At 35.8% G+C, this 27,452-nt stretch overlaps 1 protein-coding gene across 1 annotated transcript; it reads left to right on the forward strand.

Moving 5' to 3' along the window:
• Nucleotides 1-74: 74 nt before the first annotated feature.
• On the forward strand, nucleotides 75-27,452 carry DHX36 (DEAH-box helicase 36). Its single transcript, XM_015813016.1, has 25 exons — nucleotides 75-296; nucleotides 1,823-1,941; nucleotides 3,084-3,300; nucleotides 4,563-4,601; nucleotides 5,537-5,707; nucleotides 5,804-5,883; nucleotides 8,123-8,197; nucleotides 8,374-8,540; nucleotides 9,710-9,791; nucleotides 10,717-10,857; nucleotides 11,306-11,408; nucleotides 12,155-12,242; nucleotides 13,829-13,884; nucleotides 15,617-15,681; nucleotides 16,665-16,808; nucleotides 17,259-17,376; nucleotides 18,734-18,832; nucleotides 19,698-19,871; nucleotides 20,098-20,184; nucleotides 20,959-21,042; nucleotides 21,171-21,270; nucleotides 21,358-21,448; nucleotides 23,802-23,922; nucleotides 24,700-24,852; nucleotides 27,075-27,452. The coding sequence occupies exons 1-25, from the start codon at nucleotides 75-77 to the stop codon at nucleotides 27,258-27,260; spliced, it is 2,982 nt and encodes a 993-aa protein (XP_015668502.1). The 3' UTR covers nucleotides 27,261-27,452.

Consider the following 27,452-nt stretch of genomic DNA (forward strand, 5'->3'; position numbering starts at 1 on the left):
GTTTCCGGAGGTCATCGCGTCCGCCCGACCGGGAAGAGGGTCTCAAGGAGCCGCGCTTGTGTTACGGGTTTACGATGAGCTATGAGCACCGCCGGGCTTGGGGCCGCAGGGACGGGCCCCGCGCTTCGCAGTCATCGTCCTCCTCCTCCTCTTCTTCCGGCGGGGGCGGAGGAAGAGGCTGTGGGGGCGGCGGGGTGGGCCGCAGCCGTCCTCCTCCTCACCTGAAGGGCCGCGAGATTGGCCTCTGGTACGCACGGAGACAAGGCGACAGAAGCAAAGAGGCCGAGAGGCAGCAGGTGGGTGACGGTACCGGCAAGGAAAAAGAGAGGGAGCAGAAGAGCTCGGTGCTCCTTAGTTTGCGATGCGGGATGTTGTTATCTTTATCATCATTCCTTGTTTGTCTTTTTTTTCCCCCAAGCAAAAGGAACTTCCACTATTGCAGCGTTTCTCAACCTTGACCATTTTAAGGCATGTGGACTTCAACTCCCAGAATTCCACAGCCAGCATTGCTGGCTGTGGAATTCTGGGAGTTGAAGTCCACATGCCTTAAAATGGTCAAGGTTGAGAAACGCTGCACTATTGGGAACCTTTGAACCTCTCTGTGGCCGCTCTTTTTTTTTTATATATATATATAAATTTTTTTATTAATTTTTCAATTAAAACAACAAATACAAATGATGCATGCATATACACCAACAAACAATAAAGATACTCAAAACATTTTCGGATACAGTCGGCAGTCCCCGCCTTGCCTCCACCCTCATCCACTTTACCTCTCCTTCCTCTCCCTAACCCACAACCTCTCCTCTTTGATAACTTGGATTATTCCCTCCTGTGTCTGGTTTTAGGAGACCCTTCTCTGTGCACTGTATCGAGCTGAACATAGTAAAATGTCGTGTGGTTGTATGATAACTGTTACACAGTTTTAGCGTGTGGTTCTTTGATAATGTGGAATTGATTCTTTTCGGCTCCCGTTGGGTGTTTTTGTTAAATCTATGGTATTTGTCGCGTTGTTAAACTATTGTTATTTTTAGTATGCCACTCAGACACTTTTAGCATATCTTACTAAAGGTAAGTAATTGTGTGAACCAATTGCTATAGCAGTTCCTGGTGGTTAGCACATGTTATGTCTTTCTTATCTAAGTCCGCCTTCGGAACCTGAAACCTTTTCATTGGCCTTTTAGAGGGTCCGCTATTCTCTGCCACGTTAGTAATTAGGAATTTTGCTTTTCCTGCTCACTGTCATTGCCCATCTGGATTTTGGGGCACATAATGTAATGATTTATAGAGGAGCAAAGATACTTATAAGAATGGCCCTGTTTCTTTTCACTCCCTCTGCAACATCCTAGTGCATTGTTGGCGAACCTTTTAGAGACCGAGTGGCCAAAAACTGCACGCCCATCCCCGCTCCGCCCTGCCACACATCACCCAGGCAACCCAGCAGCACCATGGCGGCCATGCCCTACGTCTGTGGCCCCGCAGCATCATCTGCGCGCAACGGGGCGCAAGGACGGAGTCTTGTCCCCGCTGCCCAGCTACCATGACCTTGGCTCTGCTGCTTTGTGTGGGCTGCACCCAGGGGCAATTCTCCTCCTGAGGGGCTGCTGGTGAGGAGGGGGCCGTGGGAGGAGGCGGGGCTGGGAAAATGGTGCGTGTGCCCATAGAGAGGGCTCTGAGTGCCGCCTCTGGCACCCGTGCCATAGGTTCGCCACCACTGTCCTAGTGACACTTTGGATAAAATTGGTCAGTGAGACAGTTAAATCCAGAATAAAATTAAACACTGCATGTTAAATTTTTAATAAGATACATTTTATTTACATAGAGAGCTGTGGTACACATGGATGAACGCAGAGAAGAACAGATTGTACAGCTGCTGAATACTGTCCAGAACAAAAATGAAAAAGAGCAAGAAGCTATGTCTTGGTGGTCTGATGAAGAAGGGTAATAAGAACATTCAATCTTTTTTGTTTTAGACAAAGTTGCTTTACTTTTCAGTAGGAATTAGAAGCCAAGCAGGGTTAGCTTAAGAATGGTAAAACAAGTAATACGTTCTGGTCTGATTTCTTGTCCTGATTGGAGTTAAAAAATATAAGTTTTGGTTCAATCTTCTGCCCGGTGTATCAGTCCACTACTATCCCCAACAGGTGGCCATCCAGGTTCTGTTAAAAAAAAATCCAGTGAAGGGGAATGGACCATCACCTAAGACAGTCTGTTCTAATATTAAATAGTTCTCACTGTTAAAACTTTTTTTTCTGCTGATGTCCGACCAAACCTACCTTTTTGTCATTCATACCCTTTGTTTCTTACCCTGTCTTCTGCACCAATTATAATAGTTCTGCCCTTCCTTTCCATGACAGCCCTCCAAATACTTGAAGACAGCTGTCATGTTTTCTCTTCTAGACTAAGCATAGCCGATGCCTCAAACTGTTTCTTTTAATCTTTTCCTTCCAGCCCCCTTTATCATCTTGGTTGCTCTCCTGTGGCATACTCCAGTCTGTCATTAAGCTTCCTAAAATGAAGTGCTGGAATGAAGTAATAGTTTGGGCTCAGTCAAATACTATTAATTTCTTGTGGGACATTAGTGTAGGCAAAATACACTAAATCCTTCATATAATTGATCAGATAAATAGATCATTCTACCAAAAAGGAGGATTTGAGTGTTTGGGCATGATTTATTCTTGATAAATCCATTCTAGCTCCTGTCAAATGATGTACTGTTTCCTGTATGCTGGCTGCTTAACATCTGATCCACTGTATGTCACAGATTGACCATTTTGTTGCCAAAGTCATGACCAATATTTGCCTTTCTCCTGTCCTCTGGCAATATTTCTATCTGTGATTTCTCGGTGATCACAGAAAGGGGCTTGGAAATGACATCTATGAGCTCCTTCAGAACATTTTATAATGTTTTAGGCTGGAGCTTGAAAAGAAAGTACAAATAAAATCTGACTTTACAAGAGTCATTGAAATTAATAGCACCTACTTAATTGTAGATGAGCAGATAATTATAGATCAGACTTTTATGATTAGATGTACATTTCAATAACATGCACTTTTTCATACTTGCAATTATTCTTATCCAGGTATACAAAGGAGGTTCCTACTAAAACAAAGCCTGTGGTGGAAAAGCCTGTTGTGGAGAAGGCTCCTGAAAGGAGAAGGCCAGCACTGGAAAAATCATTTCTAGTTCAGGATTCAGAATATCTCTTACAAGAAAATATGCCTGATAGTGACTTAGATGAACAATTCAAAGAAGAACTGAGAAAGAAAAAGTCTGATTCAAGATATATTGAGATGCAGGTACTGAGATTTTCTGAATGGCAGGATACAACTTTTTAAAAATCATCTAATTTATGTTATTACTTTTCCTCAAAATTATAATGAATTGTACAAAAAAGGCAATATAATTCAATAGAGCATGAGATAGCAATCTTAAAAATCTAGAATCAGTGAAACTTAATTTCTGAGTTGATATTTATAGAATTGTCTTATAATGGAGCATATTTTTTCTTTCAGTCAAGAATGCTCAGTTATTGAAGTTTCATACTCTGAAGTCCTGTTGGCAATGGAATGATGAAGTGGAAGTGAGGGAGAAAAGTAGTTTATATATTTATGTCCACTCGTAGTTAATAATTTTCATAATAGAATAGGATCAGTGTCAAGGTCTAGGAATAATGTAAATAAATTGGCAGTTTAAATAATATTGAATTTTGTTTCAGTGGAGCTAGGACAAAGCCTTATTTCTTAATACATAAGGCAACTTAGTTTGTGTCAGCAGACAGGGCACCAAGGTAATTAAACAAGACAAAACATAGGCCAAGATTATAGGTAAGTGATTTGGCAGTTGAAGTAAATCCAATAAGTGTTAGAATTATAAAATGTTCTTGATGTCTTGGTAAAATGGAAGGACAAAACTTAACTAGGTTCAAGAAATGCATGCATTGGGCTAACAAGTTACAAGATAATCTATAAGATTGTGAACTATGCCCTTCTGGGCAAATATTTTTATAATCAGAGAAAAATAATTCAAGAGATACATAAATAAATTTAATAATGTCTCCTCTGCATACCTTTGGGGTATCATTTTTGTTCCCAACCAGTGTTGTTCAGTTAACAACTTCATATGTAAAAGTAGGCGGATCTCAGCTTATTACTAAGTAGGTTAAGCATTTATTCCCTCTTTAAATTGTGATGTCAGTGAGAGCTGATCTGCAGTAGGCAGTCTGTCAGAGTTTTGGCTTAATTTGAAGGATCTCGTTGGCTTAATTTGAAGGATCTCAGTGAAAATGGTATCATTTTCACTGAGTCTAGCACTCCAGTGATGTCACCAGTATGATTTAGAGAAAGGCACACTAAGGTATTTCTTCAGCAGAGATACTGTCTCCTAAATACCAGGTACACTTTGTCTTGTTTCAACCAATTTTTCAATTGATAGTTTAAAAAAGATGTGAAGAGAGAACTGAACTCCTTTGAATAGGGGATATCAGGGAAATTATGTTTTATTGAACTGTTAAAAATAATTTTTTATGAAATAACCAAGCTTCATGTTCTTTAATTTACAGAGATTTCGTGAGAAATTGCCTTCCTACAGTATGAGGAAGGTATGGAATGTTTATTGAAACAATTTGTATGTTTAACAGGGTTTGAATAAAGAGATTTAATATGAACAAAATGAATGCTAAACATCTTGAGAGAAATCTCAATAACATACTAAAAGTAGTGTAATAGGGTGATTTTTATGAAGGAGTTGGAACTTGATGATATACAGTAACATCAAATTTAATGACCATTTTTTTAAAGAATTGTCATCTAGTCTTCCTGCTGAGACAGTTATGAACCTAATGTTAAAACACTACTTCTTTTAGTTAGTGAGATTGGCTAAAGATGTAGACTATAACTCAAGAAATTAAGTAGCCGATTATAAAGTACTTATAAACTGTTGTTTTATTAATGCTAACATTTATTTATTGGGAAGCCATAACAATCTTAAAGGAGACAAATTTTATAGCAGAATCGATGCTTATTTCTAACATATGTGCCAGCCATAGTACAAGGTATAAGACTAGCTGTACTTGTTTCTATTTAGTTCCCGTGTATTGATCCATTTTTCTGATCAGAGAAGTAAGAATAAATGCAGACATTTCAGATGTAGTGCAGTTGTCTTGCTGGAGATACACCAAATGATAAGCATTTGGATTCTGCAAATCCAGACTGCTTTTTAATGAATTCCCAACATGTCTGTTTTTCTCTTTCACAGCATCATTAATAATGGGGCTACAGTTGGTATAACTGTTCCTGGCTATGTTACATATCTTTTAAAATGAATGATGTTTCTTTGTTAATTAATTTAATTTATATCCCATGCAGTTCAGACAGATAGCAAAATTGAAACCAAAATAAGTTACCTAATAAAGTTAGAACTAAATTATCATTGTGTAGTCTGAATTTTATTTACTTCATCGATGAGTTGGTGCATGGATACACATTTGGTGCATTTACGCAGGCAGAGTGACCACTTTTATTCTTTTCAAAACAGGAACTCGTCAACCTTATAAATAATAGTCGGGTAACTGTAATAAGTGGTGAGACTGGTTGTGGAAAGACGACCCAGGTAACCCAGTTCATTTTGGATGACTATATTGAAAGAGGAAAAGGATCTTCTTGCAGGATTGTGTGCACTCAGCCTAGGAGAATCAGTGCTATTTCTGTAAGTGATATTTAACTCCATTCTGTAATTAAAAGTAGTAACTATGTTATAGAAATAAATACATTTTAATAAAGTATTTCTTTTTTTTAAATTAAGGTAGCAGAAAGAGTTGCAGCAGAAAGGGCTGAAAGCTGTGGTAATAGAAAAAGCATTGGATATCAAATTCGCCTTGAAAGGTATGTTATTCTTGTTTATAGCCTGACATTTCATAGAATGCAGATTCTTTTGAACTAATGAAAGAGAATATTTGTAGCTCAGGGTTGAAATGAGGGTACCTTGGTGCTCTCTGAGCTTGCTTGTTTTCTTGCAGACGTTTCGTTACCCTAACTAGGTAACATCATCATTGCTAGTAAGGACTGCTGTTTGCTGTCAGTTTACATTCTGGGGTCTTGCCTGTCTGTGTGGGTGGGGGTAGTATTAGGGATTGTGTGATTGGGCTATTTATTAACAGCTCTTTGGCAGTTTCTTGATTGGGGTATTGCTTTCTTGATTGTTGGTCTGAAGTTGATCTTGGAGTTAATCTATGCTGATCTGAGTGCTGATTGCTGATGGAGAGGTGCTGGAGTCTTTTGTCTTTGGGGCTGGTTGTCTCTTTTGCCTAGCCTGTAAATGTTGTTAATGTCTATGTGTCTACAGTGTTTCCCTGAAAATAAGAGTTGGTCTTATATATTTTTTGCCTCCAAAGAGGCACCAGGTTTTATTTTCGGGGGATGTTTTACGCACGTACCTTAGGACTGCTGCATCCACTCCTCCCACGCCCTGGCACCTGTCGCGCCACTGCCCGAGTTCTTCTGTGGCCGCTTGTGACCACACACCACCATGTGGCGCATCGTGCCAGTGCCGCTGCTCGCAGCAGGAGGCTGCATGGCTCATTGTGCTGCTCGCAGCGGGAGGCCGCATGGCTTGTCGCGCCAATTGCACCAGTGCCGCCGCTCTAACCCTAACCCACCCCTGCCCTAGCTTGATTTTTATGCATGCGCCTTGCCCCAAAACTAGGGCTTGTTTTGGGGGTAGGGTTTATATTAGGAGCAGACATAAAAATCCAGCTAGGTCTTATTTTCGGGATAGGTCTTATTTTCGGGGAAACACGGTATTAATGACTGATTTGTCAGAGTGCCAGGTTTCTAGAAATTCCCTGACATTTTTGGATTTGGCCTGGTCTAGGATTATCAATATTCCCATTTGAAACTATGGTTAAATCTGTCTATATGTTGTGAAATTAAAGAATTTTCGTCATGTCTTTTGACTGTCAGTTGGTGTTCATGGATGCATTTTGCCAGTCTTCTGCCTGTTTGTCCTACATAGTGGTTGTTGCAGTTCTTATGTTGTATATTGTAGCTGACTCCTATTTTTTCTTCTGGGGTTGCTGGGTCTTTTGGTTTGCTTAGGATGTTTTGAAGGGCTTTAGTTGGCTTGTGTGCTATGCTGATTCCATGTGGTAGTAGTAGTCTACTTGTGGTTTCTGATATATTCTTGATGTATGGCAGTGTAATTCTTTTTAGGGTTTGTGTTGTGCTGTATTGGGTTGAGTGGTCAAGGACTTTTTGTGTGGGTATCTAATTTTGTTGGAATGTGTTGTGTAGATACTCCATTTCCTTTTTATGCTGTTCTATGTTGCTCACAGTGCTTCTACAACTACTACAGACTAATCTTTTGAAATTTTGCACCACAACATCATATTTTAATGATTTTATGAGAGTTAAAACTATTATTTTTGGGTGAATATCATGGGCAGTTCCCTTGCCCATCACCAGTAGTTTACAAACTACCTAACAGGGTTTTTTTTTTAGTATAGTTAATGTAATACACATGTGTGCAGAATTAATTCCAGATATTCATTTCTGTGAAGAGTTTCTTCCATTCTTTAGTGCAACTAGAATCCAACAGAAACATTTTCATTTTTCATTTTCATTTTATTCAATTTGTATCCCGCCCTTCTCCCGAAGGACTCAGGGCGGCTCACAACATTTTTTAAAACAAAAACAAACCCACAATCCCCACCGAATAAAACCAAATTAAAACCAAATATTTTAGAGTTGTGGTATTAAAATTTTCTAAGAAACCCAATTTAAAATCCTGAAATTTTTTCAGCACCACCAGAATCTGTTTGTGTGCTATTCAAGTGGCTTCTAGATCATTTCTAATGCCAGTGGAATATGACTGAATGCAATTTCTGATCCACTCTATTGATTTCAATTGAGATTTTGTCTAAGGAAATGTGTTGATAGAATTATAGTTGTCATCTTTATTTTGCACAGCCAGCCACTCACTTCATTTGAATTTTAATAAGTGAATAGAGCTGTTGCTAAAGATTCGTTATAGCTTTTAAAATTGTATGTCTCTTCCTAGTCGTCTATTGATTTTTTCAAATGCAAAAAAGGGGGAACTGAAGTATTCTTAATGGATTTCTTTCAGCCGGTTGCCAAGGAGACAAGGTTCAATTTTATACTGCACAACAGGAATTGTCCTGCAGTGGCTCCAGTCAGACAAGTATGTATTTTTTTTTTATCAAAAGAACCAATAAATGAGCTTTTCAAGGATTTATTTAATGGAACATTTGTTGCTGCTAACAATTGTACTTGCTATGCCCAGTGATTTCCATTTACTTTTAATTTATTCCTGGTTTTGAAAGCTACTGTCTATTTGCTTTTTATTTTTTGTTGTAGACAATTGTCCAGTGTAAGTCATGTAATCCTTGATGAAGTCCATGAGAGAAATCTTCAATCAGATGTTTTAATGGCAATAATTAAAGACCTCCTGAATGTACGACTAGATTTGAAAGTAATTCTGATGAGTGCTACACTGAATGCTGAGAAGTTTTCGGATTATTTTGGTATATGACATAATCAACATTTTAATATGTAAAATGTAATTTGTTTAAACTGTTGCTAGTATCTAAAAATAAAACAAGTCTAAACTGAGAGATCAAGTGATCATGAGCCTAGTGTGGAATACTTCTGAATCAGAATATCTAAATCAAAATAGCTAATAAATGTGTAATATGGCACACATTTTAGGTGCATATAAATTTGGCAAATATTGTAAGAGATAAAGTGAGGCCAGAACACAAATTAAACGTATTTGAGTTTAATTTCAATTAATGTTTTATAGCAGAGGTCCCCAATCTTTTGGGCACCAGGGACCGGTTCCGTGGAGAGAGGTTTTTCTACGGACCGGAAGGTGCGTGGTTTGGTGTGCTGCCTGCATCTCACGGATGGGGCTTTGCTTGTTTGTGTGGACCAGTTGCTGGCATGCCACAGCCTGGTACTGGTCCACGGACTGGGGGTTCGGGACCCCTGTTGTATAGCATTTTTTTCTTTAGAGAAAAAAAAAGGGTTCTTACAGCTTGGGGTGATTTTATAGCTTCACAGTGCAAAATAGATGTTCCAAACTTAACAATATTTACATGTATGTTTACATATTTTGGAAGCCAGAAAATAAATGAATGTGTTACAAAGTGGGGTTTGAGATGTGCAGGTCTGCTTCTTAATCCATTCCATTGACACTTTGAAGACCACAGCATGAAATCTATTTTCTGGCATTTCATGTGTAAATAATTTAGAAGCATGCTGAGGGTTTAGCTGGGTTTCTGTTAAGGCACTATTTGTGCTTTGCTGTTTGTTATAACAACATTTTTTAAGTTATGCAAGTATATTCCATAAATGGACTGTTAACTCATCCAAACAACATCTTTGTATGAATACTAACAGTACACATTCCCAAGATGTTACATGGCTTTCTCTTTTGCCTTCTAACACATAGAGAAGTTTGCAGTTGGGGTTTTGTTTGTATAGTTTTGTATTCCTTATAGTACTCTTGTGCATATGCAAAAGAATGTTTACATTCTTTTAAGAAACTAGATCAGTGCAGGTTCTTTTATTCTGTATATGCTTCATATTCTTTTCTTCTGTTACAGTATTTTATGCCTAGTCAAAGTTTCATTCACATAGCAGTCTGTTAAAAATGCTAGTGTTGTAATATTTTTTCTCTTCTTTATGGCAGATGGTTGTCCTATGATCCATATTCCTGGCTTGGCTTATCCTGTCAAGGAATACCTTTTGGAAGATGTAATTGAGAAATTACGGTTAGTCAGAAGACTCCTTTTCCTTTCCTTTTCAGAATTAATTCTAATCTGGATTGAGCAGCATATAGATTTCAACCCATGCATAAGGTTTCCTTCTAGTCTCTTCTTCGTATTCCCACCCATGATCCTGTACTAAACTTTTCAGAATAAATTCAAAGCTTAGTGGTTAATCTTCACACATTCAACAAACATTCAAAGTTGTGGTGAATGACTGGCCTTGAAGTTCCAGCCATTGCATCACTCCCCACAGTCATGTGATCACAATCTGAGTGCTCAGCAGCTGGCTCACAGAAGGGCTTGCAGAATCCCATGATCACGCAGTTGCAATTTGTAATCTTCCTGCCAGCTTCCTACAAACCAAGTCAATGATAATTGGGCATGGAAGGTTGCAAGTTTCTCCCACTGCTTTTCTCTCTTACAGAGAGAGATCCCAGAGATCTTAGGGATCTCATACTCCATAGCATACTTGCAACATCCCCTCCCCAATCTGCACAAAATTGAATGGTGCCCCAGCACTCACCTACCTCACTCTGTAGTATTCACCTGCCCTTTGGTTTGCTTGCAAGCTACCTAGGATTTGCACCTTCCAGCCAGCGTCTGCCTTGGCTTTGCTTGTGGGAAGCTGGCAGGAAGTTGCAAGTCACCGTCGCGTGAAGTCCTAACCCAACAGCCCACAATTTTCACACAACTATGGCAACAGCGATTGCTGAGATTGCTGTTGTTAAGTGATACAGTCAATAGCTAAGTGAAACAGTTACACGATGTAGTGCTTTATGACCACATTGCTTACCGATAGAAATTCTGGTCCCAATTACATTAAGCAAGGATTACTTGTAGTGCAATAAAAAAAAAAGTGAAAATCCATTTTGCAAGCAAATCTAATCTTGCTACAATTCTGTAATCATAACATTGTGTCTGTTTGAAGATACATGCCAGAAAATACAGATCGCAGGCCGCATTGGAAAAAGAGATTTATGCAGGGACACATAAGCAGACCAGAAAAGGAAGAAAAAGAAGAAATTTATCATGAACAATGGCCAGATTATGTAAAGCAACTAAGAACACGGTATGTATATTTCATCTCCCTTTTTAAAGCAACTTTCAAATTTTATTTTATCTAATAACTCTTAACTTTTTCTAAGGAAGCAAGCTATTGACTAACTGATAATTGACTTCATGGTAAATATGTGAGATTGTGAAACAGAAGTATACAACTGTTTTAAAATAGCAGTATTTTTAGAATTTTTGATAAGTGTATTGAATTCTCAGTAAATCAATTTATGATGAATTTAGATACACTAGGATGGGAGAAAGCAAAAAAAAAGTTCTCATTGCTTGAAAGCAAATAGTTTATTTAATGTAATTCCTTGTTAGAACTATTACTCTGGCCTTAACGTGCACCATAATTAGTTGTATTCTTTTTTGTTTCATACAGTAAGAAGCAGCATACTCTTCTTAAGCATAGCAATTTTGTATTGGCTGTACTGATTCTTTAATCTCTACACGATTTTTAGATATTCAGAAACTACAATTGATGCACTGGAAATGATGGATGATGATAAAATTGATCTTGATTTGATAGCAGCATTAATCAGATATATTGCTCTTGAAGAAGAGGTGAGTTTCTTATTGGCTAGTAGAATGACTTGCCTGTTTTATTTAGTTGTTTTTTTAGTTGTCTGCAAAGGAGTGTTAATATATATTGAGAAACAGTGAAAAGAGCCATATTGGTGTAGTGGTTAAGATGCTAGCCTAGAAAGCAGGAGACTGTGAGTTCTAATCCTGCCTTAGGCATGAAAGCCAGATGGGTAATTTTGGACCAGCCACTCTCTCTCTGTCCAGCCCACCTCATGGGCTTGTTGTGGAGGAAAAGGAATAGGATCAAGTATTAAGTATCTTCACCACATTGAGTTCAATTGAGTCCACATGGAAATAGACATCACCTCCACTCAAAATTCAGCAGCTAACCAGAGAAATATAGTGGTATTTACAGTTTTATTTACAAAAGCAAATAGAAGTTAAGCAATAAAATAAATTTAACTATTGCTGGTAGATATTGGATGCTCCTGTAATTGTAGATTTCCTCCCGAATCCCCACAACGAAAGGAGAGATCTTGGTGTTGAACATTTCCATGTTGTCTTCTTTCGGTTTCAGTGACACAGGACCCTCTGGTTGTTGGAGGCTAGAAATAAAAGAGAAAAAAATCTAGGCCTAAGCTTCAGATGAGGGTTGGCCTACCTCTGTTTAAACAAGCTCTATTTAAAAAGATTGACCTAGAATTGTGTATGTGACTATATTGTATGCTACATTGATGAATTTAAAAATGCAGATGTGTTGTTTAATACACCTGTTTTATATCCAGGAAGGCGCAATTCTAGTATTTCTTCCTGGATGGGATAACATTAGCACACTGAATGATCTTCTGGTATCTCAAGTTATGTTTAAATCAGGTAAAATTTTAAAACTGAAATATTTTTTTTAAATACCATATGGTAGGCTAGACTTTTTGTAGAATAATTCAGTAAATCGTTTTCAGACATATGAAGAACTAAATCAACACTGTCAATTGCTTTGCATGCTAGCAAATATCCAAGCTCTGATTTTCAATTTACACAATAGCTAAAGTGGGATTGTTGAACTGCATAGTTGGAAAGGCAGCACAGTAAGTGATAATAGTATTTAAGGAATAGGACAAGGAGATGATGATGATGATAATAAAAGCAGCAACAAAAACAGAAACCTATTAAATATTAAATATATATGCTACCGCGTTCCAATGAATCTGGGGATTTGGCCATTCAGTGCTGGTGTAATAGATTTAAACTACAATCCGATGCCTATACAGTTCTGTGAAAAAATTTACGCCTTTCATATTTTCATTTCTGAATGTTTGCATGCCTTTGCCATTGAACTTCATATAGGTTTTGCTAGTGTATTAAGGAAATCTAAACAGATAACACTAATATTTAATGCTTTTTCATAAACATTTAACAAGCTGTAAAGATGATTTTACCAACACCTTGAATTGCACTCGAAAGCAGATTGGCAGCCAGTGCAACTCACGGAGCAGTGAGGCTGCATGGGCCATTCCTCGGGCCACAAGAACTGCCCGTGCCACCACAATCTGCACCAGCTGTAGCTTTTGAATGCTCTTCAAGGGTAGCTCCATATAGAGTGCACTACAATAGTTCAACCATGAGACTAGGGCCTCAATGACTAAGCACAGTATAATTGCAGTATAAATTGAAAAAGATCTACTTAACGATTATCCATAGCATAGCATAGCATAGCTGTACATATTAAGTTTATACGTACAGTGCTTACTGGGGCAGTGTGAACTATTTTAAATAGGAACTTCAAGAGTATATTAGTATAAGGAAAACATTCCCCTGTCCCTGAAACATTAAAGTAGTAGCATCCTCTGTAAGGATTGGTGTGCCTGTTTGAAGACTCTCCTCTCTCCCTTCCATGCACAAATTGTTCCCTCTGTCTGATTTTCATGCCCACACGAACATGCACTTTGAGAGAATCTTTGGAGCAACCTTTCCCCCTCCCCCCAGCTGTTAAAATTGTACATTTGGAACAGAGGACAAAGATCACCTAGTAAACCCTTTGTAACATGCAGAAAAACTAATTAAATCATTCTTGAGAAGTGACTCTGTAGTTCTTCCTTAAAAATTAGCAGAGATGGAATATCCCAATCTCCATAGAGGAAAAGATCCATCTCTTCAAACGTTTTACACATTGCCAACTGCTAGGAAATTTTGATTAAATCTTTATCATTATTCTTTCTGTCAAATCCATCCATTCCAATTTATTCAGTACCTACTCTAATATTGACAATGAACAGTATTTTTACCTTAGTAACAACAAATGTCCCTCTATTAAAAATATTCAGTAAAACTTAAGTTTTTAATTAATTGAAAAGTATTTTTGAAAATTATTTGTACAGTTTCATTGTCTTTTTATACTTAAGCTCTCTACTTTTTTCTGTTTTCTAACTGAAATACAACATCGTGTGCATTTTAATTTTCAGATAGATTTGTCATCATACCTTTGCATTCATTGATGCCTACTGTTAATCAGACTCAGGTATGTATAACTGGTGCAAACCATAATTATATTAACCTTATCTATAGAAGTAGTGCTCCCAGACTAACTGCATCATTTGGCAACCTTTTGAACTTGCAACAGTGTAAAAAATAATAACTTTACAACCAGTCTTCGTATTTATGGCCGTGGTAGCATCTCACAGTCATGTAACCATTGTTAGGGTGCTTTGCAACCTGGCATTTATTTATTTATCACATTTCTACACCACCCATCTCTCTTAAGTGACTCTGGATGATTTATAGTATAAAAAAACATCCCATAGTATAAAAGCATAAATAAAAACAGAGTTAAAATCAACTTTAAAACAGAATTAAAAATTGAGCTATTAAAGTTACAGAGGTGGAGGGAGCACCTTCACATCACCAAGCACCTGCAAGATTGCATATCCCTTTTATACTTCTCTGCCAATTGGCAGAGTCAGGTCTGATCCCCATTTGTATGCTTTGCAACAAGCAGAGTTAGTAGGGAAGGCGGAAGTAAAATCATAAGCCAGAGTTCTGTAATGTTTTGTTTAGCAGCCATGCTGCTTAGCAATTAAGTTGCTGATTCTAATTGTGGTCACTAAGCAAGGTCTACCTGTTGTAGAAAATGCATGCATCTCTGAAAAATATCTTAAATTTGTATACAATATTTGTTGTTGAATTAAATTAATTTAGGCTGGATTTTCACAAAATACATTACATTTTCTTGAGCTTTTTAAATAATGTGGAAAATCAACATTTTTCCTACTCTGAAAAGATTAAGATCGTTCTCAAAATGTAGCCATCCTAAATCTTACACGTGATAGAATGGTCTTATATTAACTACCCAACTTTGAGCAGTGTTGTATACCACACGAAGTCTTGTGGGATTGGGGTGGATTATAAATAGTGCAAAATAAATAATAAATAGATCTCTAAGACAAAGAACATAATGCTTTAATTAGGGGGAGTTATCTTACTTTGAAACACTAGTTTCTCAAGAGATTAAAGGTTATTGGTGGTAATCAGATTTTGACATAACAAGAATAGATCCATTTGTCAGTAGCACTTGAGTATGCAATGGTGGCGAATATCTGTAGCTCGGGTATGGGATGAGGATGAAAGTTGGTTCGCTGACTTTGTGGGTTGGTTTCCGAATGTTTTCTTACCAGGCTAGATAACATCTTCAACCAACCCACGCAAGCCCCCCCCCCATCAGCAGTTCACCTCCCAATGACCCTGACCTGACATAACCTACCCATCACAAGACCCATCACAAGACTCTCAGTCATGACTCACACCTGACTGACCACAAGACCCTCATTTGACAAACAAACACCCGAAGCCCTTATAAACAGAAGAACACTGACATTGACATCCCCTAAACTCCGCTGAAGATGTTACCTAGCCTGGTAACAAAACGTTCGGAAACCAACCTCAAGCTCGGAGAACAAACTTTCACCCTTAGCACTTGAGTATGTTAGGAGTAGTTCAAATCCCACTGATTTGAGCAAATCTATTCTCTATATATAAGAAATTCAGCTTCAGTTCCTGTACTCCAAATTTTTTTTGTTTCTATTTGATTGCTAGCACTTGCTATTTAAACAATGTGTTTCAAATGATATATTCAGTGTTTTAACGGAAATGATTTAATATTTAATAAATTTAATACTATATTAAGATCCATGAAATAAAAATGGATTTTATAACAACATTTATTATTTTTGTGTCTTTTCCATCCTTTTCTTTAGGTGTTCAAAAAGACCCCTCCTGGTGTTCGTAAAATTGTAATTGCTACAAACATTGCTGAGACTAGGTAAACATTAGTTTATGCTTCTAGAAATCCATGAAATTAATTTATTAGAAAAAAAATTGAGTAGCTTAATAAAAATTAAAGTGATTTTTTTTGCATCACAGTAGTAAAATGGAGGGAAATATTTCTAAACCTTATTTTATCTGTTTTTTTCTTTATTAGACTATTTTATTTAGGTATTTTAAAGGATTTACAAGAGAGTCAAGGCATTTTCAACACTTATAAATTGGGTTGCATTCCTGAGTTTGAGATTAGGGCCAATGCTATAATTTTATTGAGCCAAGAATTGCAGAATTCTAAACAGGATATGGACTGTCTGTATTGGAAATTGTGGAGGGCATCAAGTTGAATAAGGCAGGCTAACAGAATAAATGCAAAGATGCTTTATTTCTTTTTTTTTTTTTTTGGTTATGCCTCAGAAGGCACATCTGAAATTAAATGAATAGTACATTGCTGTTTTGCTTACACTGCTAAACAGAGTATTTCCACTCTGCCAGTCTTACTTAATTTGGCTTACTTAATTTGGCAGATTTATTTGGCTTAAGGTACCTGTTCTATAATTATTTGATGCTCAAACTGGCAATTCTTATTGATGAAATGTAGATAATTATATGTAGAATTAACATATTAAAGGGTTAAGTATGAAAACAAGTTTCTCCCAGTTATATCTGGCAGTGTGGTTTAATTCTAATATTTCAGGGTAAATTTGTCCTCTGATAATTTCACCATTTCACACTACAGTATTACCAGAATTGCCTTTTTTATTTTATTTGACTTTTTGGCAAAGGAGAAAACAAGGCAGCAGCCAGTAATTGTTGCTGTTCCTTATCACTTGATTCATCAGCCATGGGTTGGGTGGGGGAGGCAATGTTTGTTTCTTGCAAGGAGAAAATTACTTTATAAAGGGATTAGCTAAGAATCTGTGTGATGTAGATAAGCAAATTGCTTCTCTCCGTTTCTCATTTCTCTGTTTCTCATTTCTGCAGTATCACCATAGATGATGTAGTTTATGTCATAGATGGAGGAAAGATAAAAGAAACTCATTTTGACACACAGAACAATATCAGCACAATGGCTGCAGAATGGGTTAGCAAAGCAAATGCCAAGCAAAGAAAAGGGAGAGCAGGCAGGTAAGTGTAATGCCTATTGTTATAAAATTTGTTAACTAAGAAAATGTGGGCTCATTTGGAACAATTTCTAATTAACGATAAAGACATTTCATTTTTTCCCCTTCACTGCATATACTTTCTTAATATTGAAGTCTTATTGCTTCCCTATTGCAATTTGCTGACTGGGTCTTCTAATTTTAATACTTTTTTAATGAGTGGAAAATCAAGGTAGTATAGCAGAGCCCCATTATATTTTATGGTAAATATGTCAGGGCATTGGGTAGAAATTGCTTTATCAAATGCAACTCCTGCTATTTTTAAATCAGGTGTTTAGACTGGAAATTGATAATTCAGTTTGAATTTGTATGTAACACCATTCCGTAAAAAAAATACTACTAAATAGCTGTAATTATACAAAGCATTCTTATTCCTACTTGGAAAAAAAGCACTTAATAGAATATACTTTTACAGAGTCCAACCTGGCCACTGCTATCACTTGTATAATGGTCTTCGTGCCAGTCTGCTAGATGATTATCAGTTGCCTGAAATCCTGAGGACACCTTTGGAGGAACTGTGTTTGCAAATCAAGGTAATTTGTGCAATTGGGACAGCGATAACATATCCTGGTGAAGCCTTGGTTTTGCTCTTTAGGAAACCGATTTCGATAAAAATGTTGAATTGGTGATTCAGTAGCTTTTACAATAATTCTGAATCTCTGAGTGACCTAGTTCAAAGCTAGGGGTCCTGAAAGATGTTGGGGTACAGAAATCAGGAATAAAAAATAGCAAGTTGACAGTACATTTTTAAAATAATCATTAATGACTAAATAGATTAGCTGAAAGGTTTAAATGGGCTTCCTTTTTTTACTTTGAGATAAAAGATTAAATCTTGTGAGGATAATGTAGAATAAAATAATTGTACATTGGTTAATGTTGACCTTTTACTTTGATTAATATTAATATTAATTGTTAATTATGTTATTCAAACTATTGATTTATATGCATATTGCCTGTCAAAAGTTTTTAAAATAAATCTTGAGTAATAAGTATAAGTATATACAGTTCTTTATTAGCATGATTTCTAGTTATTTGATAATACATATTTATTGTTATATTTTTAATCCCATGATTTAATTTAATTTGGTCAAAGATGGCATATACAGGTAATCCTCGACTTAGGACCATAAGTGAACCCAAAATTTCTGTTGCTAATCAAGACAAATGCTAAGTGAGCTTTGCCCCATTTTATGACCTTTTTTGGCATAGTTAAGTGAAACATTAAATGAATCTGGCTTCTGCCACTGACCTTGCTTTTTTGAAGCTAACTGGAAAGGTTACCAATGGTGATCATATGATCCCGGGACAGGGAGACTGTCATAAATACATGCAAATTGCTAAGTGCCCAAATTTTGATCACGTGACCATGGGGATGCTGTGGCAGTCATAAACATGAAAAATGATCATAACTCAGTTTTTTCAGTGCCATTGTGACTTCAGTCACTAAATGACAGGTGGTAAGTCAAGGACTACCTGTATACCTAATGTTCCCACTGCCTATTTTTCTTACAACAACCTCCCTGTGAGGTGGGTGGGTCTGAAAGAGAATAACTGGTTACCCAACTGACTTTCATGCCTAAGAGAGAATTACAAAAGTCAATTTCATGATTTCTAACTTCTCTCCAGAAGTCAGATTGGCCTCTTTAGTAATACTTTTCAGTAGACTAGCAATGGATGAATTCTTGAGAATTTCAGGGATGTGATTTTTATCCTATTATCTTTTCACGTTCTATCTTGGTTTTGATTCCATGAGCTCATTTGGGGTTTTGGAGTCATTAGGATTGTGAATTAAGTATGTTTGTTCAGTTTTCTTACAGGTGATATTTGATTGTAATTGTGTCACTTGATCATGGATAGATATAATCAAGTAGAATCATAATTTTCTTTCAGATTTTGAAACTTGGAGGTATTGCAAACTTTTTGATGAATCTCATGGATCCACCTTCAAGTGATGCTGTCTTGCTATCCATAAAGCATCTAAAGGAGTTGGTAAGTTTCTTTTTCTCTTGCTTGTATACTAACAAATTTATTCATACTTTTATTTTAGAGTGATAATTGAAAATTTAAAGAATTGCCAAATGGATGCACTTTTCACTTTTGAAATATACTAGATATTTCATTTATATTTAGCCTAAAATAATGCATCATTTACTGTAACAATTACTGTCTTCTTTTATAATAAAAAATATTGCTATAACACAAATACAAATTTAACATTGCAGCTTTATGTTCCTTTTTAAAATTATGTCTTTTTTTCTTTGAATTACAAAAGAAATAGTCACTTATAAATAAAAATGTTATATTGTGTTTATAAATAAAATAAAATGTAAATAAGCCATGGATGTTTATTTTAATAATTTATCAGTTGCACATTTTAAATACTTTTTTAATGAAAGCTTAATGTAGTTGTTTACATGTTTCTGCTCAACTTTTTTTTTTTTTTTTTTTTTAAAAAGCATGCTTGGAATTGTATGTGTATTGTTTGTGTCCTGTTATTCTTGTTCATTATTTAATCTGTAGTCTGAACAGTGTGTGAATTTTCTTCTCTTTGTTTTTGCCAAAGGATCAAAAATGCAAGGAATGGCTTTGATATGTCAGCTTTGTGACTGAATTTGGCCCGCATTTTTGTACTTTCCTGTGATGAAAGCATATGTTTGCACTAAACACAAATATTCTTATATAAATATATCACGGCGGATATTAAAAAAAATAACGCTGCTGCAAGAAACCTAATAATTTAGTAGCTCATTCTTCTTTATTAAAGCCATTATCCATGCTCTCCTCTTTCATGTTTTATGGTTTTTCAATGATTCTGTCTTTTTCTTCTTCCCGATTGGTGTTCTTTCACTGATAGAATGCATTGGACAGACAAGAACAGTTGACTCCCCTTGGTGTCCACTTGGCAAGATTACCTGTGGAGCCGCACATTGGAAAAATGATTCTGTTTGGAGCTTTATTTTGTTGCTTAGATCCTGTTCTCACTATTGCAGCTGGCCTCAGCTTCAAGGACCCTTTTATCATTCCCTTGGTAATGTATTTGAAGATAAAATTAAAAACATGTAAACACCTTTTTAAAAAAACTGTAAGCAGAAGCTGGCAGAAATCCAAATGTTTTACTTGGTTCTATTCTAATTGTAGTAAATTCAATGATACTGTTTGTTGCATGCTCAGAATGTTCTTTTTTTTAAAAAAAACCTGAAAACAGATGAAAAGATGTTCTTTGTTATCTCAACAAGTATTTTCCTCCTCTAAAGGGTAAAGAAAAATTAGCAGATGCAAGAAGAAAGGAACTCTCAAAGAATTCTAAAAGTGATCACCTCACTGTTGTGAATGCTTTCAAGGTAATTCGGTTAAAATTGGCAATCTGTAGTAGCTGCCTCTTTGAAAGAAAAGCATGCAGAAATCATAGATATAAGAAACCTTTATTGCTGGTCAATGAATGAAAGCCATAGGAGTTTTCTTATTGTGTATATATTTGATTTGCTAACAGAGTGAAGCTTAATCTATGTTACAAATACTTTAATTTGGACACCAAAATCTTACATCAGTAACTGCTGTGATTCATTCTAAATAATCCTAACTCTTCAGTTTAATTTCACTTCGGTGTTCCCATCCATTTTGTAGATCATGAAGTCCCTTTATCTTTGTTTTAAAACCTTAATTACTTGTTTGTGAATAATAAAAAGTCTTGTGATAAAGATAATTTTTTGGATCATAGTCCATTAATTGCCTTATTAAAAAAGTGCTTTGGAATTATTTTAATTATCTATTATTTATTTATTACATTTTTATGCTGCCCATCGCCCCTACAAGGCAACTGGGATTATTCTTTCCCTATTCCTATTATACCACTTAATGCTATATGGAAATACAATTAATTTTGTCTGGAGCTTTTTCCTGTTTTGCCTAAATACATAATTGTATGACTGAGATTATCAGTATACTTCTTCAAAAGCAATGCATTTTAATTATAAAAATTCCTATTATTTGCGATGAAGATTCCTAAATCTGCTTGCTATCTGGCATCTCATTGTATTTTAACAATCACATTGACATATCCATTTTTCTTTGAGTTATCTAGTAGGGCCTGTATTAAAACATGATCCTGTTTTCAGGGTTGGGAAGAAGCTCAGCGGCGGGGCTTCAGGTACGAGAAGGATTATTGCTGGGAGTATTTTCTTTCTTCAAACACCCTGCAGGTAATAACTGTTTGCCTCTTGTGGAATGTAGGGAATCCAAACTACATTCCTCCACGTTGTCTCTGGCAGGAAACTGCATTTTACAAACTCTGCAAGAGGTTACTTGGTGCTTATATGTTACTCTCTAGATGCTGCGTAACATGAAAGGGCAGTTTGCAGAACATCTCCTTGCAGCTGGGTTTGTGAATAGTAGGAACCCCAGGGATCCCAAATCCAACATTAACTCAGGTAAATGTTGAGAGGGAAGCAAATAACAGGGAGGCTTTCAGTTCTTCCATTGAGCGTTCCACTTCCCCTGGCTGTCTTTTCTTCCAGAAAATGAGAAGTTACTCAAAGCTGTTATCTGTGCTGGGCTATATCCAAAGGTGGCAAAAATCCGAGCAAACTTCAGCAAAAAGAGAAAAATGTAAGGCTTCTGAAAATTTACTCTGAGACTATTTATTAAGAATGCATATAGGTTAATTTATTAAGCAGAGCTCCATAATATTGCAGCAAATTTACTCGATATATTGGTTGTCTTTTTAGCACTTCTGCCTGCTGAGATTTGATGTGTAATCACTGAAGAGAATCCTTTTCAATCCTTTTTAAACAGCCGGGTATGGCCTTTCAACTGTCCTTCAACCCTAGCTTCCAACAATGTAGCCAACATGATCTAGGATCTTTTCCAAGGTCTCTGCACAGTACAAGCTTTTGGGGACTGCTCCAAGTTTTTCTTGCAGTAATACGCAAGGAAGGAAGAGTGAGAATTGGAAGACTAGGTCTATCCATGTTTTTGTTGCTTTGCCTAGGTTCAAGACAAATACAGCTTGTTTCAACATGTTTTTTTAAAAAACAAAAACTGGCATACAGCTAATTCTGGCTTAATGACCTTAATTGGGTCCAGCAACTCTGCTACTAAGCAAAGCTGTCACTAAGCGGGAAATGACATGACCGTGACTGTGCTGTCTGGCTGGAAAGAGACAAAAAGACAGTTCAGTTTCACACATTTGACTATTGCTTGCTTCCTAACAATTGCCCCACCCTTTGGAATGCTTGAGTGCCTGCTTACTGTCTTGTATACACCAAAAGCAATGTGAACACACTGCAAGCCCGGGCTGGGAGCCATGAGGTGCCATGCAAACTTACTCTCCTGAAATCCCTTTTTCTCTAATCTCCCCACATTCTGAGGAGAGAGGAAAGAAAAAAACAAACCCAAAGCTATTCCTGTAGGCAATCCCTTTCCTCATCTTCCCACCTTGCAGAGTAGAGAGTTTAGAGAGGAAGAGATTTGTGGTTAGCTGTTGCATTATTTCCATCGTTCCTAGCTACATCCTAAACATCTACACTGTATGCATAATTATTAGGCAAGTGAGTATTTTGACCATATCATTTCATGCATATTTTCCATCTCCAAGCTATATAAACTTGAATGCTTAATGGATATATCAGGTGATGTGTATTTGTGTAATGAGGTAGGGTGTGGCCTAAGGAGATCAATACCCTATATCAAGGTGTGCATAATTATTAGGCAGCTTTTTTCCCTCAGGCAAAATGGGTCAAAAAAGAGATTTAACTGACTCAAAAGTCAGAGAGATGCAGCACTCTTGAAATTGCTAAGATAGTGGATCATGATCACAGAACCATCAAATGTTTTCTTCCAAATAGTCAACAGGGTCACATGATAATATGGTCAAAATACTCGCCTAATTGTGCAGTGTACATCTTAATCACCACAATCCCCAAAAAATCCAAGAAACTGAATTTGAGGATTATTTATATTTGATGTTTACTTTGGTTTATGTTAGGCTCCCTAAAGTCTAATCCAAATAGCTTTGTATAAATATTTTTTTCTTTAAGAAATCAGCTAATCAGAAGTTATTGAAGAGTCATTATATCAACATCTGAAAGCTGAAGCAAGTTGCAGTAGTATTGTTTTGTCACTAGATGGTGTTGCTAACGAACATTTTAATATCTTAGTTCTTAATTGCTTTTCTTTACATATTCTAACTCTGTTCGTTTAGCAAAAATACATTAATTATATATTTCTGGGATATCCTAAATGATGAAATGGTAAAAGATGGTCTTTTATTAATACCAGAACACATTCTACTAAGTAAAAAGTAAATAAAAAGGAAACAGTGGGTCATCGATTTGGAACTATCTTTGTGGAAAAAGCAATCTTTTGAGAGAAAAAGAGAGGAAAAATAAAAGAATGTATATACACAAGAGTACTAAATATTCTTGTAGGAAACTCTTAACTGGATTTTTTTTAAATTTTAATGAAATTTAAAAGATTATTCTTAATCTCTTTTGCATCTACTTTTTGGTTCTTATCAGAGGTTTAATGTAATGTTTAAGTAAGTTCCCCAGCCAGCCATGGAGTTGAAGTCCACACATCTTAAAGTTGCCAAGGTTGAGAAACAATGCTTTAGTGTATAAGCTACTTTCTAACATATTTACTGAGAGAAGACATATGTAATGTTCTTCCTTTACATTTGCTGATCCTTACACAGAACAATTGTTTTATTGAGGGAGCTACAATCCAGATTTTCTCCAATTTTCCCCCTTCCTAGTCACTTCCCTCCATACGCATATGGTACTTTTTTCAGAGGCTTCCCCAGCTCTTAGGACCAGTCAGAGGTCGGTGTCTTACTGTAGAATGGAGAGTGAATCAGCAAATGGTCATTAACTTTTTCAGGCCTTTCCAAAAAAAAATTAATATTTTTTTTAATTCCTGTATGTCTCTGTCATGTAAGTTGTAACTGCTTTGTGTCTTTCAGGGTTAAAGTTTCCACCAAAACAGATGGAACAGTGAACATTCATCCCAAATCTGTGAATGTTGAAGAGGCGGAATTCCATTACAACTGGCTGGTTTACCATTTGAAAATGAGGACAAGTAGCGTAAGTTATCATTTTTTTACTAATTTTAATTATAAATGTGTATAAAGAAGGACTTTGGCTGAAGCAGTTGTAGTCTTCCTATGCTTGTTTCATCCCTAACAACCCTTATTAGCTACAGGTATCAGAAATAATTAAGCTTTCCTGGAGAAAGTAATAACAATAGGTAGATAATCTTAGATTGGAAGATATCATTATTAAGATGAGCTTTAAGTATTAAGTACTTAGCATTAAGAAGTATTAAGTACTTAATACTTAAGTATTAAGAAGTTGTAGCCAGAATGAATAAATCTCCATGAATAAATCTTATTGTTTATTCACTTTTGTATCATGTTTTTGCTTAATACAAAGGTATCATCACCTTTGCTTAGCATTTGGTCCTATGTAATACTATTAGTAGTATAAAAGTGAAAACCTTTATGTAATTATTACAAAAGTATCTGGGTTGATTTGCATATTTCAATCAAGTGCCATAAAGGATTGATTTCAGACTGAATGATAAAACAAGCCTTAATTAAACTGAGTGAATTAAATAATATGAAATGCCTGATGGGTTAGAAATAAAAACAAATACTGCTCATTTTTTCTTTGTGGTTACACTAGAGAACAAATGTAACTATTGCAAAGCTGCAGGAATGGGGTTTATTCCTTTCATTGTAAATCATGATTTGCTGTAGTATCTGGACACCATAAAGGCATTTAAAATCAAATAATGTTCCAAGGCCTCATTTTGATTATATTATTATATTTATTGTGTGCTAAATGATTTCGTTACTATAGATATATCTGTATGATTGTACGGAAGTTTCGCCATATTGTCTATTGTTTTTTGGAGGAGATATTTCAATTCAGAAGGACAAAGATCAGGATACAATTGCTGTAGATGAATGGATTGTCTTTCAGTCTCCAGCAAGAATAGCACAGCTGGTAAAGGTGAGTGAGTTTCTGCTACCCACATGAAACTGGCCACTTAAAACAGTTGACACAATTTAATAATTATATTATAAAGACTATTTTTAAAATCATGTGTTTCATGTAGATTATTTCCTTAAAATGTAGTAAGAAAAATATTAAGCATAAGTCCTATTCAAGCATTTCATTAAGGGCTAATGCTTAAAATAGCTGCCTCATTTTTTTCACAGCCTGTGAAAAATATAGGTGGCTTTAATGAATAGCAGAGTGATGTCCTACTCAGGATCCAAATGCTTCTTCCAAATGATTTTCAAAGCATACACAGGCCTAAGATAGAAAACTGTTTAAAAACTTCAAATATTTCTGTTTGGAATGCTAACATTACATTATTCATACTAAACTACTACATTTGCTATTCAGGCTGAGATCACTCACTTAGTTTGACCTTCATGTATTATGTTCTGCATGGATTATCAATTACTTTTTAAAGATATATGTGCATTAAACTTGATTTTGAGAAATATCATTTACTTAGAACACAGAATCTTTTGACTGTATTGATCCCTTGAATATCATTTCCTTTTGATACTTGCAATTAAAAAAAAATATTTCAGAATCCAAAACTGCATTATATGCTACATATTTATATAGCTTGAACAGATAAAGTTGTTCCCAAAATAAAATAATTAACTTCATAAAAACTCTCCCTCCTGTTATAAACTTGTGCAACTGTTAAGAACTACGGGACAGGCCCTTTGAAAGATTCTTTAGTGGTCAAAGGCTGCCTTCTGGATATGTGGGAGCTGGGTTTGGTCTCCACTTTTCTAGCTTCAGAAAAATCTGAAGATGCAAATTTAAGTTAAATGAAAAATTTAAATTTAACATATATTTTCAACTTTTTAATTTTATTAGGCATATTGAGTGTGGTGAATAGAAATTTAACAGTGATGGATTTAATTTCATTTGATGAAATATTGAGGGGAAAAGGTGAGGAAAAAATGAAAATTAAAAAATGACTGCATGAAATGAAAGTATGAACCCCTAGATGAAAAAAAAAAGATTACTTTCCTTTTTTGAATGAGTGAAACAAAGATGTGGAAGTTGCTTGGTATAGAGTGAAAATAATTATGTTATAGGGTGCTAAATAAGTATTTGTACAGTAACGAAAAGAATAGGAAAGGATGCTTGGTGAAATTATGAAGTTAAGAGACTGAGAATGAGAAAATGTTGAAAAAAGGATAAAATATTGTCCCTCGTGTATCTAGAGAAGAATAATAGTTTCAGAAAATGTAGTCAAATAAAGCAACAGATAAAACTAAAAAGGGAAAGCAAATGCAGAGTAACTGAAATAGGGGAATTCTGTAAAGAATGTTTTAGAGATTTGTAGGGAAATGATATTGCTATATCAAAGAGAGAAATTGAAACATACTTTTTTCATTGCTGTCAAGACAAAAATATAAAAAAGGAAGTTATAAATGCTGTGAAAATCTTAAATATGCAGGTATCCATAGTATAACTGGAAAAACATGAGTATGGTTTGTTTATAAAATGGCTGTGCAACTTGTTTAACATGTCTTTGAAGGCTGCTGCTATGCCTGAAGATTGAAAGAATGCTGTTATTTTTCCCTGTATTCAATGGAAAATGTATCAAGGATGAATTCACTAATGAAAGAGATATATGTATTAATATTTGACTGTAAAAGGAATAGTATAAATTAAATAATAATAAATGTACGTAGAAAATATATTGTTTAAATAATCTAACATGGCTATATAAAAACAGAATACAGGTAATCTTTGACATACCACTGTTCATTTAACAATGCTCTAAAATTACAATGGCCTTGGAAAAAGTGACTTAAAACCCATCCTTGGAAGTTACAGTCATTGTACCACCATACAGTCATATGATTATAATTTGTATACTTCGCAACTGGCTTACATTTACAATGGTTGCGGCATCTTGCAGTCACATGATTGTGATTTGTGATCTTCCCTGCTAGCTTTTGACAAGCAAAGTCAATTGGGGAAGCCAGAATCACTTTAATGATTGTGTAATTTGCTAAATGACTCCATGATTTGCTTAATGACCATGATAAAAATGGTCTTGAAATCAGGTCTGGTGAGTACTCCCTTAATGACCTGAAATTCCTGTCTTTATTATGGTTATAAGCTGAGGATTGCCTATAATGTTAAAAATTTGATGTTACTCACTTTCGCCAACAACCCTATTTTATCCTTAGGATTTGAAAAAAGAATTGGATGACCTTCTGCAAGAGAAAATAGAAAATCCACAACCTGTGGACTGGAATAATACTAAATCAAGGGACACTGCAGTGTTGACAGCTATTATAGACTTAATCACTACACAAGAGAATGAAACTGCCAGAAACTTTGCGCCTCGTTTCCAAAACGAAGAATACAATTAATAGTGCTCCCTTGCTGTTGAAAACATGGTAGTCCTACCAATTTTTTTCCACTCCTCTTAATTTTTTTTATATTTGGGCATCTTGGAATTTCATCTTTAGAGTTAATATTTCCTAATGGCTTTGTGTAAATGGCATGCAGTGTATAAAGTACTTGTTTACATGGCTCTTAAATGCATAATCATCTGTAATATT

The sequence above is a fragment of the Protobothrops mucrosquamatus genome, unplaced genomic scaffold (genome assembly GCF_001527695.2).
Source record: "Protobothrops mucrosquamatus isolate PMUCROS unplaced genomic scaffold, P.Mucros_1.0 scaffold128, whole genome shotgun sequence".
Taxonomy (NCBI): Eukaryota; Metazoa; Chordata; class Lepidosauria; order Squamata; family Viperidae; genus Protobothrops; species Protobothrops mucrosquamatus.

Excerpts from the sequence above, each read along its gene's own strand:
- DHX36 (XM_015813016.1), top strand. The coding sequence starts at position 75 with ATGAGCTATGAGCACCGCCGGGCTTGGGGCCGCAGGGACGGGCCCCGC. Across the intron at positions 297-1,822 it reads AAGAGGCCGAGAGGCAGCAG|AGAGCTGTGGTACACATGGA; the intron begins GTGGGTGACGGT and ends TTATTTACATAG. Across the intron at positions 20,185-20,958 it reads CTGTTGTGAATGCTTTCAAG|GGTTGGGAAGAAGCTCAGCG; the intron begins GTAATTCGGTTA and ends TCCTGTTTTCAG.